The sequence below is a fragment of the Pan troglodytes genome, chromosome 14, assembly GCF_028858775.2.
Source record: "Pan troglodytes isolate AG18354 chromosome 14, NHGRI_mPanTro3-v2.0_pri, whole genome shotgun sequence".
NCBI lineage: Eukaryota > Metazoa > Chordata > Mammalia > Primates > Hominidae > Pan > Pan troglodytes.
Genome location: NC_072412.2, coordinates 53,933,237 through 53,946,136, shown reverse-complemented (window position 1 = coordinate 53,946,136; position 12,900 = coordinate 53,933,237). Strand labels below are relative to the sequence as shown.

Below are 12,900 nucleotides of genomic sequence, written 5' to 3'. Positions count from 1 at the left end.
TTCACCCTTAAACATATACAATGTAATGCTTTGTCCACTATGTAATTCCTGCTTCTTACAACAGAAACAAATATCCAAGCAGATTCCTTATCTCAGACAGCAGAGCAAACAACTTGGAAGCATCCAGTCGAAATTACTATAGCAGGAAAAAAAATCAGAACTGTACCCCAAATCACTCCTACCAATGAGTCCCCAAATTCTATATCTAGAAAAAAAAAACCCTGATGATTATAGATCTTAAAGTACTTATATGTATAGAATACTCATTAAAGTTGGCTTAAAGAAGTTTTTGCTTGCTTTGTTTACTAGAAAGGTAATACATCCTCCTTACAAATGTAAGTTACTCATATAAAACTTGGGTTAACATTGTGGTAAACTTCTCTCCAGTCATTTCATTCTATGCGTTAGTGGTCTAGGTTTCTTCCTTACACACAGTCATAATCAGAGTATATCCTGCTTCATTTGTTTAACATTAGAAGCACTTGCCAATATTGCCATTATTCTTTATCACATTTTATTTTATATTTATAACATTTTATGTTTAGATATGTTTAATATTTATTGTTTAACTTCAGCTGTGAATATCAGTTGTTTCCAGTTTTTCAGGGGTCTAAATAATATTGTACCAAAAAAACTCTAAAGCAACATTGTATTTAGGATCATATTAAAATAAGCTACCAGATATGAATTAAAAAGGTTGTAAACAAGTTTAAAGAATAGAAAAAAATTTAGAAAGTCACAATTAGGTAAATTTTAAAAGCCAAACACACACACACACACACACATATAATATTCTACTCAATGTGAAACAATACCCAAAGGAAAGAAACATTCTAAAATATGAAAAGTGATTCTCTCCACTGTTGACATTTTGGTCGATTCATATTTTATTTATGCCTTTCTGTGTTTTCCAAGTATTCTATAATTAGTTCATGTTTGTTATGCAAATTATTTAGATAATTTATCTCCATTAATAATTAAAAATTTCCCTTTTTCTTGTGCAAAAAGCTTCTATTCTCATCAAGAAAAGACCAAAAAAAAAAAAAAAAAAAAAAAAAACAAGATGGCCAATGCTACCATATTACAATTAAAACCAGGGGCAAGAAAAGACAGTCCTTCAAAAGCCCTAGGCCTTTGAGTTTTTTCTCTAATTTTTCTCATCCTCCACCACAGTTGTGAAGTTTTTGTGGTCAAAAAAGAAAAAGGGGGAGAAAATAGAGCCATCCTCCTAAGGAGATGCTTCTTTCCACCTCTATCTCCGTCCTCATTCTCTCCAGAATAGGGCCATGCCTCTTTTACCCTTCTCCCTTTACCATGCTATTACACAATTGCTTATTTAGCTAACACTGTAACTTTCATATTCTCTTAACCGCAAATGAAATGAGCCTCAAAACAAACATGATAACAGACATATGCCAAATTAAGGGCTGAAACATTTGGGGTAGGGAAGTACAGTTTTGATGAAAAGTATAGAAAAAACTTAACCTAAGCATATTAATTATGCTCCTACTCGAACTGTAATGGAAAAAGTCCTCTAAGCCACCATTGGGAGTACAAATCATTACTTTATAGTATAGGTCACATACACCATCCATTCCAAGTGTTTTCTCGTTCCAAACTAAATAACAGTATTAGGAAGAAGTTTAAATTTATGTCACCATTCTATTCAGAACTAGAAGTTTTCTGGCAAAGAAGGCTAAAATGGGAGATAAGCTTAAAGTTTTTGAAAACAAATGGAAGACATGAAAGGATAATAAAACGGTTAATTTTCTAGGAAGCATTCAGAATGCATATTACTGGATAAATAAGAAAGCTAAGAATTAATGAGCTAACATTAAAAGGGACAAGTCTAAGAATTAATACTTACTAACTTTACTAAATGTGTTAAATAATTCCCAGAATCTAATTGTGAACAATGACATAAAAAATCAGAGTGTAACCCTAATAAAATGTTTACTTTACCTTTCCAATTTGCTGAAGAGTGCAAACAATACATCATACTTCTTCAACAGTCTTGACATAGCATTATCAACTTTGGTACTGGTATCAATTTCTTTTAGTAAGTTAAAGAATTTATGGACACTACAAAGGAAAGAATAGAAAAAAGTAAATCAGTAACCTTAAAAATTTGTGTTATTTCGTTTTCAAATCATAGATATTTCAATTCAAAAGATTATCAGCTCTACATCTAATCACTACTATATCCTTTGGAAGGAATTACTTTTTGCAAAAACAATTAGCCTTCAACTTACACCTCTATTATCTATATACCTATGCTTATATCTATTCATCATTGAGAATATAAGAAAACGAAGGGTCAAGAAGAGATATGCGTATATTTATTCTGTATCTGTCTATGTGTTTTAAAAAACATGAGTTCACATCCATTCATCCAATTCCAATATAAAACCATATGCTTCATTTTAGTGTTTCCCTTTCTATATTTGTAACTCTTCATTGACAGTGGGAAACCTGGAACCCATTCATCCTCAGTTTACTTACTCATTTAATCAATCCCCCTGTAAGTAACCATTTTCTATCTCCAAAGCCACCCCCTCCCCCGTGTGGACACTTTTCTGTTCTTCTCAGAACTGACTCCCAGTTCTGGACTTACCCCACCCCTTAGCATAGACACTTCCTCACTGTGGAAGGGTTCTGACTCCCCACAGCAGGCTGCCCTCCTCACCTCACTTGTGCACCGGCTGCCTGCACACCCTGCTTAGTCTCTGACACTGCACACAAAGCAGCCCCATCAGGTTGCCCCCACACAAAGGATGCCCTCCTCACCCTACTTTGACTCTAACATCCTGCTCTGGGCCCTGTGGCACCCTCCTGTCAGAGATACACACCAAAATGCATACTTTATTTGCCCCACCAATGATTTTAGAATTGAATTATTTTTGGAAAAGGAAAGTTGATTTAAATAATTTAAGCAGTTTAAATAATAACTTTAAATCACTCTTCGTTACTCTTTTCCATAAAAATTAACGTATTTGAAACATCAATATATACATTTTCCAATAGGATATTAAAGATAGCAATCATCAACTACATCTCACATGCTAATTTCTAATCATGAATTTTGTATAAGGAATTATACCAAAGCAGCTAACTGAAACAAAAGATAGTCACCTGACCCATCCATAGGCTGTCCAGCAACCAATGAGTTATAGCCCTCACTCAAAAAAATGGGCTGGACCAATCAAACACTGGGGAAATAAAAGCTTCAGCTAATCAGCAGGGGAACCAAAAGGTTATTAAAGTTCCTATGATACAGAAAGGAATGGGGGAGCCATGACAAGCTATGTGAAAAAGCAAATAAAGAAAGAGTAGAAATGACAAAGAACAGAAGATCAGAATGTTGATTAGAAGAGAAAAGAGAAAGGAACAAATGTGCAGATATATCCAAAGAAAAAGAAATCAGCCTCAGAATAGCATTTATTAAAGAACTACTCTCAGTTCCAGTTTTTTTGAGGTATATGGCAATACCTGTCCTGAGATTACCATGAAAACTGAATTGTTACAACAAAGCCTTTTTTCTAGGGGAAACTTAAGGGAAGAAAAGAAGGAAGGGAGAGAAGCAGTGAGTGCCTGTGGTGTTGCAGGTATTGACTCTATGAACTATTTATGTAATTTCTATTATTTTGTATATTTACAAATATACAAAGCCTTTGTTTCCACATTTTATTTAGATATAGCAAAAAAAGTATTTCAAAAATGCAACAATTTAATCTATCTCGTTTAAATAAAATATCAATTATGTTTAATTCTAGATGTCTTTGTTCAAGGAGAAACATAATTACCTATTTGGTAAAAATACATACTGTTGCATTTTTGTAAATATGTTGCAAAGAAAATGACTGGAAGTCCTGGATACTTTCTGAAGATAAAGTTCATACATTATTGAAAACACATTAATAAACTCTTCTTATGAGGCTTATAAACTCAACAACAAACACCTATTAAGTAATTAACTGGTTCAAGTATTGTAGCATGTTCAAATCAATATATAATCTGAAAAAAAGCATTTAGTTATAATATCCTCTAGTTAAAACAATCTTAGGCTTTAATAAATCTTACCTAAATACCTTTAAGATAAACTCAAACTACTTATATAAAGGTTTTAATATAAAACAAGCCTATTTACAAATCCTTGCTTTTCTGTTCACTTTATTAACAGCCACAATTAAGAAAGCTTACACATGAATAGTGAGAGACACAATGAAAATTTTTCCAGGACACAAACTGCTACTTCTTAAAGAAATACAGCATAAATACACTTTCATAACGGCTCCATGAGAGAATGGCAGTTCACTATTTGGTCCAAGTTCTTTTTGTTTTACTTTATTTTAGCATTTCTCACTAATTCACGAAAGTCTATTGAGAGGAAAATCCAGAATTCGTTTGCTTTTATGGCAGAGGCTTACATTTATACAAGAAACTTTACCTGATTTCTATGTTTTTCTGTAGCTCAGTAAAAGTGAACGACATCTCATCTAGGTCAACTGCTGCAATAAAGATACAGATTCCCCACAGTTCCTTTTTCTTTTGAATATAACCTCCCTGGGAACAAAAAATAAAGATCAAATATTTCATTAAATAATTCACACACTGGATACTATGTTAAAACTGTATTATAACTGATTTTTTCTTATTCAGCATACAAAATAAATGTTTGTAATACTGTATGCTTGTAACACATCTTTCTGATGGCATATATTTGAAAGGATTTCATTTCACACTAATAACAAACATTCAAATTTTATATTATAAGGCAAAAAAGTATTAGAAAGATAAAAAAATTAAATAAGTTATTGTGGAAACTTTAGGGGTCAGTCAGTTCCTCAAAATAGTTTCATTTTTCAATAATCCAATGTCACTGAAGCTAAGTTAAGAGATCTAGAGTCCATAACATATAATTTGTTTGAAAAAAACAAGCCCATGTTCTTATTCGCTTGTTCTTTCCTTGCTCTATTCATTCATTCCTTTTATCAATTTATTTATTCAATTATTTTTAACCTTGTATTTCATGTTTCAGTTCCTTAACTGCCTTCTTTGTAAAATCAAAATAAGAATATGTACCCCATTTTGTAACAATTAAATGAAATTATATTTATAAAGCCTTTGGCATAGTATATAGTATACAGTCAGTTCTTAATGATTGATGGCTATCATTATCACTACAGTACTTTTTCATTATCTTTAGAACACATTTTCCCCACGATATATACCACCCCTAAATATTACATTTTATGGGTAAAATTTGGATTACATTAAGTTGGAAACAAAAGAAATGTCAAATTAATGTTCATTAAATAGTTGGAACTATTTACTTACTCTTAACTGGAGATTACAATAGAGCTAAAAAGCATGTAATACGATCTTACATTATTTTGAAATATCAATTATATAAAAGCTTTAGGATAAGTGAGTTGTTCCAGATTACCAAATTTTACAGGTAATTAAAGGTTTACCACCATCCAACTCTAAACTTTTTCTTAATTTTAGCTACTTGGGATGTAAATATTTTACAACTTAAATTACAATTATACACCCACTAGAATAGCTAAAATGTAAAAGACTGACAATATCAAGGGTCAGTGAGGCTGTAGTGCAATGGAACACTTAAACATCACTGGTGAAAATGTAAAATGGCACAATCATTTTGGAAAACAAGTTTGGAAGTTCTTATAAAGTTAAATATGCACTTTTCATAACACATAGCAATTCTACTCCCAGATATTCATACCCAAGAGAAATGAAAACATTATATGTGAATGTTCATAGCAGCTTCAGTCATAATGGCCAAAAACTACAAACAACCCAAATATAAAAAAAAAAGAAGTGCATGGAAAAATAAATTGGGGTATATCCCTACAATGGAATGTTATTTGAAAATCAAAAGGAAATGTCCTAATATATATAACAATATAGATAAATCTCAAAATTATTACACTGAGAAAAAGCCAGACTCAAAAGGATGCATTGAATAATTCCTTTCATATGAAATTCTAGAAAAGGCAAAACCAATCTTTAAAGTCAAAAAGTAGATCCGTAGTTGCCTGCGGAACAGAGGGGAGGTGTTGGGAAATGACTGCAAAGGGGAATGAAAGAACTTTCTGGAGTGATCAAAAAGTTCTATATCTGAATGGTGGTGATTATATGAGTGAATATGTCTGTTAAAACGTATTGAACTGTGCACTTAGAATTGGCATATTTTGTGTATGTAAATTATACCTCAATAAATCTGATTTTGAAACTATGTTACATACTGTTTCTGAAATTGAAGATACAAAGTATACACTGCTTCACTGTTTTCATGACTAATTAAGAATATATATTTTAATAAAATGAACAAAAATCAACTTCTGTATTTGTGTTTATGTTAATATGGTCAATTTCTTGGGAACTAATAAGATGTCAAAGGTTGTTTGTCTCTTTAATAAATAACCCCAACTACCATAGTCTTTAAATTTTTATGCTTATTTCTTACCATTTTGGTTTGCTTCTTTGCACTCAGGCAATAACTGCTCTCAATATATGTCCTTTCATCAATTCCAGCCTTTTTTTTCTCTCTCTCTCTTTTAAAGATTAAAAAATGAAGCGAAAGTTGCTAAAATTTAGTATGTTGTTTATTCATTTTTTTAAAACAGCGAATTTTATTAGAACATTTAGTAGTCAAAACAATGAAACACAGGATCATCTGATATGATAAAATGCATAAGTGAAATGTTCTACAAGTAGGTTCTGATTTTTAAGGACCTGAAGAAGTTTTCTATGAGCAAAATGTGACCTTTATTTCAGATGCAGCTTGTGTTTTGACTTCCATAAGAAGTATATTTCAAGGAACAGAAGTTTTTAATTTTGATTAAGCTCAATTTATTCATTTTTTTTCTTTTATGGGTTATGTTTTCAGTGGTAGGTATCTATGAAATCTTTGCCTAACCCAAGCTCATTAAGACTTTCTCCTATGTCATCTTCTAGAAGTTTAGGTCTATGCTTCATTTCTGGTTAGTTTTTATAAATGGTGTGAGGTAAGGATTGAAGTTCATTTTCTGCATTTGAATACCCAATTGCTCCAGCATTATTTGTTGAGAAGAATATCCCTCCTCCATTACCTTCGCACCTCTGTAGAAAATGAACTTATAATAATATATATATGTGGGTCTACTTCTGGATTATCTGTTCTGTTCCATTGATTTACTTGTCTTTTTTCACCAATATCATAATGTCTTCATTATTGTAGTTTCATATATTTTGTTCATTTTAGTTGAGTTTGATTCAAAATTTTTCAATCTAAAAAAGTCATTGGATTCACTTCTCATCATACAGATGAAAAATTAAAGACTAGAAGATGGCCGAATAGGAAAAGCTCCAGTCTACAGCTCCCAGTGTGAGCGATGCAGAAGACAGGTGATTTTTGCATTTCCAACTGAGGTACCAGGTTCATCTCACTGGGGCTTGTCAGACAGTGGGTGCAGGAAAGTGAGTGCAGCCAACCAAGTGTGAGCCAAAGCAGGGCGAGGCATCACCTCACCTGGGAAGCACAGGGGGTCACGGAATTCCCTTTCCTAGCCAAGGGAAGCTGTGACAGATGGCACCTGGAAAATCGGGTCACTCCCACCCTAATACTGCGCTTTTCCAATGGTCTCAGCAAACAGCACACCAGGAGATTATATCCTGTGCATGGCTCGGAGGGTCCCACACCCACGGAGCCTCGCTCATTGCTAGCACAGCAGTCTGAGATCAAACTGCAAGGCAGCAGCGAGGCTAGGAGAGGGGCGCCTGCAATTGCTGAGCCTTGAGTAGGTAAACAAAGCGGCCGGGAAGCTTGAACTGGGTGGAGCCCACCGCAGGTCAAGGAGGCCTGCCTGCCTCTGTAGACTCCACCTCTGGGGGCAGGGCATAGCCGAACAAAAGGCAGCAGAAACCTCTGCAGACTTAAATGTCCCCGTCTGACAGCTTTGAAGAGCCTAGTGGTTCTCCCAGCACGAAGTTTGAGATCTGAGAACGGACAGACTGCCTCCTCAAGTGGGTCCCTGACCCCTGAGTAGCCTAACTGGGAGGCACCCCCCACTAGGGGCAGACTAACACCACACACAGCTGAGTACCCCTCTGAGACGAAGCTTCCAGAGGAACGATCAGGTAGCAACATCTGCTGTTCAGCAATATTCACTGTTCTGCAGCCTCCACTGCTGATACCCAGGCAAACAGGGTCTGGAGTCAACCTCCAGCAAACTCCAACAGACCTGCAGCTGAGGGTCCTGTTAGAAGGAAAACTAACAAACAGAAACGACATCCACACCATACCCCCATCTGTACGTCACCATCATCAAAGACCAAAGGTAGATAAAACCACAAAGATGGGGAAAAAACAGCAGAAAAGCTGAAAATTCTAAAAATCAGAGTGCCTCTCCCCCTCCAAAGGAACGCAGCTCCTCGCTAGCAACGGAACAAAGCTGGATGGAGAATGACTTTGACGAGTTGAGAGAAGAAGGCTTCAGATGATCAAACTTCTCCGAGCTAAAGAAGGAAGTTCTAACCCATCATAAAGAAGCTAAAAACCTTGAAAAAAGATTAGACAAATGGCCAACTAGAATAACCAGTGTAGAGAAGTCCTTAAATAACCTGATGGAGCTGAAAACCATGGCACGAGAACTATGTGATGAATGCACAAGCTTCAGCAGCCGATTCAATCAACTGGAAGAAAGGGTATCAGTGATGGAAGATCAAATGAATGAAATGAAGCAAGAAGAGAAGTTTAGAGATAAAAGAGTAAAAAGAAACAAATAAAGCCTACAAGAAATACCAGACTCTGTGAAAAGACCAAATCTACATCTGATTGGTGTACCTGAAAGTGACAGGGAGAATGGAACCAAGTTGGAAAACACTCTGCAGGATATCATACAGGAGAACTTCCCCAACCTAGCAAGGCAGGCCAACATTCAAATTCAGGAAATACAGAGAATGCCACAAAGATACTCCTCGAGAAGAGCAACTCCAGGACACATAATTGTCAGATTCACCAAAGTTGAAATGAAGGAAAAAATGTTAAGGCAGCCAGAGAGAAAGGTAGGGTTACCCACAAAGGGAAGCCCATCAGACTAACAGTGGATCTCTCAGCAGAAACTCTACAAGCCAGAAGAGAGTGGGGGCCAATATTCAACATTCTTAAAGAAAAGAATTTTCAACCCAGAATTTCATATCCAGCCAAGCTAGGCTTCATAAGTGAAGGAGAAATAAAATCCTTCACAGGCAAACAAATGCTGAGACATTTTGTCACCACCAGGCCTGCCTTACAAGAGCTCCTGAAGGAAGCACTAAACATGGAAAGGAACAGCTGGTACCAGCCACTGCAAAAACATGCCAAATTGTAAAGACCATCGAGGCTAGGAAGAAACTGCATCAACTAACGAGCAAAATAACCAGCTAACATCATAATGACAGGATCAAATTCACACATAACAATATTAACCTTAAATGTAAATGGGATAAATGCTCCAATTAAAAGACACAGACTGGCAAATTGGATAAAGAGTCAAGACCCATCAGTGTGCTGTATTCAGGAGATCCATCTCACGTGCAGAGACACACATAGGCTCAAAATAAAGGAATGGAGGAAGATCTACCAAGCAAATGGAAAACAAAAAAAGGCAGGGGTTGCAATCCTAGTCTCTGATAAAACAGACATTAAACCAACAAAGATCAAAAGAGACAAAGAAGGCCATTACATAATGGTAAAGGGATCAATTCAACAAGAAGAACTAACTATCCTAAATATATTTGCACCCAATACAGGAGCACCCAGATTCAGAAAGCAAGTCCTTAGAGACCTACAAAGAGACTTAGACTCTCACACAATAATAATGGGAGACTTTAACACCCCACTGTCCACATTAGACAGTTCAACAAGTCAGAACGTTAACAAGGATATCCAGGAATTGAACTCAGCTCTGCACCAAGCGGACCTAATAGACATCTACAGAACTCTCCATCCAAAATCAACAGAATATACATTCTTCTCAGCATATCGCACTTATTCCAAAATTGACCACATAGTTGGAAGTAAAGCTCTCCTCAGCAAATGTAAAAGAAAAGAAATTATAACAAACTGTCTCTCAGATCACAGTGCAATCAAACTAGAACTCAGGATTAAGAAACTCACTCAAAACCGCTCAACTACATGGAAACTGAACAACCTGCTCCTGAATGACTACTGGGTACATAACGAAATGAAGGCAGAAATAAAGATGTTCTTTGAAACAAACGAGAACAAAGACACAACATACCAGAATCTCTGGGACACATGTAAAGCAGTGTGTAGAGGGAAATTTATAGCACTAAATGCCCACAAGAGAAAGCAGGAAAGATCTAAAATTGACACCCTAACATCACAATTAAAAGAACTAGAGAAGCAAGAGCAAACACATTCAAAAGCTAGCAGAAGGCAAGAAATAACTAAGATCAGAGCAGAACTGAAGGAAATAGAGACACAGAAAACCCTTCAAAAAAATTAATGAATCCAGGAGCTGGCTTTTTGAAAAGATCAACAAAATTGATAGGCCACTAGCAAGACTAATAAAGAAGAAAAGAGAGAAGAATCAAATAGATGCAATAAAAAATGATAAAGGGGATATCACCACAGATCCCACAGAAATACAAACTACCATCAGAGAATACTATAAACACCTCTACGCAAATAAACTAGAAAATCTAGAAGAAATGGATAAATTCCTGGACACATACACCCTCCCAAGACTAAATCAGGAAGAAGTTGAATCCCTGAATAGACCAATAACACGTTCTGAAATTGAGGGAATAATTAATATCCTACCAACCAAAAGAAGTCCAGGAGCAGACAAATTCACAGCCAAATTCTACCAGAGGTACAAAGAGGAGCTGGTACCATTCCTTCTGAAACTATTCCAATCAATAGAAAGAGAGGGAATCCTCCCTAATTCATTTTATGAGGCCAAAATCATCCTGATACCAAAGCCTGGCAGAGACACAACAAAAAAAAAGAGAATTTTAGACTGATGTCCCTGATGAACATGGATGCAAAATCCAGAAAGACCTCTATGCAGCATCCGACACTGTTGCAATTTTTCTCCTTCAATATACCTCCATGCAACTTTTTTCAGTAGCTTTTTAAAATGCCCTCACATCCTCATTCTCTTCTCTTTTCCTCTCACAACTTTTTCATGGGGTTTCTCAACTCCATGGGCTTTTTTCCCACCATTCTCTTTTTTCCTCAGCACTCTCATCCACTCCTACAGCCCTCATCATCTCATATACAGATGATTCTCATATCTCATTCTGCTTTCCAGCCTGATTCCTCTTTTAAGGTCCAGGTCTCCTTTTCCAACAACAATTTGCAACCTAAAATCTGTAACTGATGTGTTTTCTTGAAAATTATGAAAAGGACTCAGGATAGCACTTTAAAAATTGTTGAAACAGAAGAAAAGTAATTCTTACCTAGCCAAAACAATTCCCCCACACACACCAAAAAAAGAACAAAAAATGGGGGGAAAATGGGCAAAGAACAAGCACTTTGCAAAAAAAAAAAGGTACTTTCAACAAACATATTTTCAACAAACATATTTGAGAATAATGTCAATTGAAGGACATTTTGTTAAAGTACATAAAAATCCTTAAAATACCTCAGTTTTATAGCTAAGAATTTAACAAGTAAAAATAGAGTTGAGTCAAGATTTAGAGTAACAGAACTGCATGCCTGCATCAGGGCATTTCATATGCCCCATAAATGTGTACACTTGATATGTACCCACAAAAATTAAAAATTAAAAAAAGATTTAGTGTAATAGATGTTTGAAAAGTTATTTATAATAGCAAAAATAGTAGGAAGAGCCTAAAAATCTTAAAACAGAATGGTTAAACATATTGTGATAGAGCTATATCATAGAATAATATAAAAACCCAAAACAGTTTCAAGGAATATTAAAGGGATATGTAAAAATACCCAACATATAACGTTAAGAAAAAAACAGAATAAAAAGTTCTGCACATATTTTGATTCCAATTTTGTGAAAAAACAAAAAAGAAGAGAAAATGAAAATATATATTAAAATGTTCACGATTATCTCTACATGGTAGGATTACGAACAGTTTTCATTTTCCTTATTAATCCTGCATACATTTTTTAAATTATCTACAATTGTAAAATAGGAGAAAAGTCAATAAGTGCTACATTTACATAAAGCAGCAGAGAGAAAAATTAGAAATACTCGAGAAAAATCTTTATCAAAATTTTAATCACATACATTACAGTTTAAATCAAAATCTACACTCAGTACTTGAAGAGATTACCAATTATACCATCATTTAGTTGAGTTCATTTGAACCAATCTAATGATAACCCCTAATTAGTGACAACTTATACTCGCTTTTTTAAACAATGCACTTACTTATAAAAGAGCTCCACCAAGTGGTGACATAAATCATCTTGGAACTATCAGAAAAGTACTACTATGCATGCTATCATAACTGACATAAATTTAAGTTGCAATTTCAAAAGTTAAAAATAATGTTCTATCTAGTTTGCACTTTGTGAAATATGAAAGATGAAAATAAGTCATAAGAAACATGTGCTTTTGTGCTCTACCTCAGGGTCAAAAGATATATCCTTACACATAGTTCATGAGACTGTAATAAGTAATTAGCAGTAGGGTTACATTAAATGAAATATGAAGGTATTACAGAGAAATAGGGGGAAGAACTGCCTTTATCTTTTGCTCCTAGATTTCCTCCTTACCTAGGTGATACGTAGGAACAGAAGGAATAACAGGCTAAGATGCTAGAAAATTTCACCTGTATAATATGAGCTTACAGCAGTCTAGTGTTAAGGACATTCTTGGATGTGCACAGAAGTAAAAGGCAAGA

At 35.0% G+C, this 12,900-nt stretch overlaps 1 protein-coding gene across 11 annotated transcripts in view; it reads right to left on the bottom strand.

Annotated features, from left to right (window-relative positions):
• Nucleotides 1-12,900, bottom strand: part of RB1 (RB transcriptional corepressor 1) — a 170,876-nt gene that overhangs the window by 127,387 nt on the left and 30,589 nt on the right. For all 11 annotated transcript variants that reach the window (XM_509777.6, XM_063792510.1, XM_063792514.1 and 8 more), the window contains 2 exons: nucleotides 4,448-4,563; nucleotides 1,963-2,082 (listed from right to left, as the gene is read on the bottom strand). In XM_509777.6, coding sequence (XP_509777.3) covers nucleotides 1,963-2,082; nucleotides 4,448-4,563 — 236 coding nt within the window. The remainder of the gene's footprint in view (nucleotides 1-1,962; nucleotides 2,083-4,447; nucleotides 4,564-12,900) is intronic.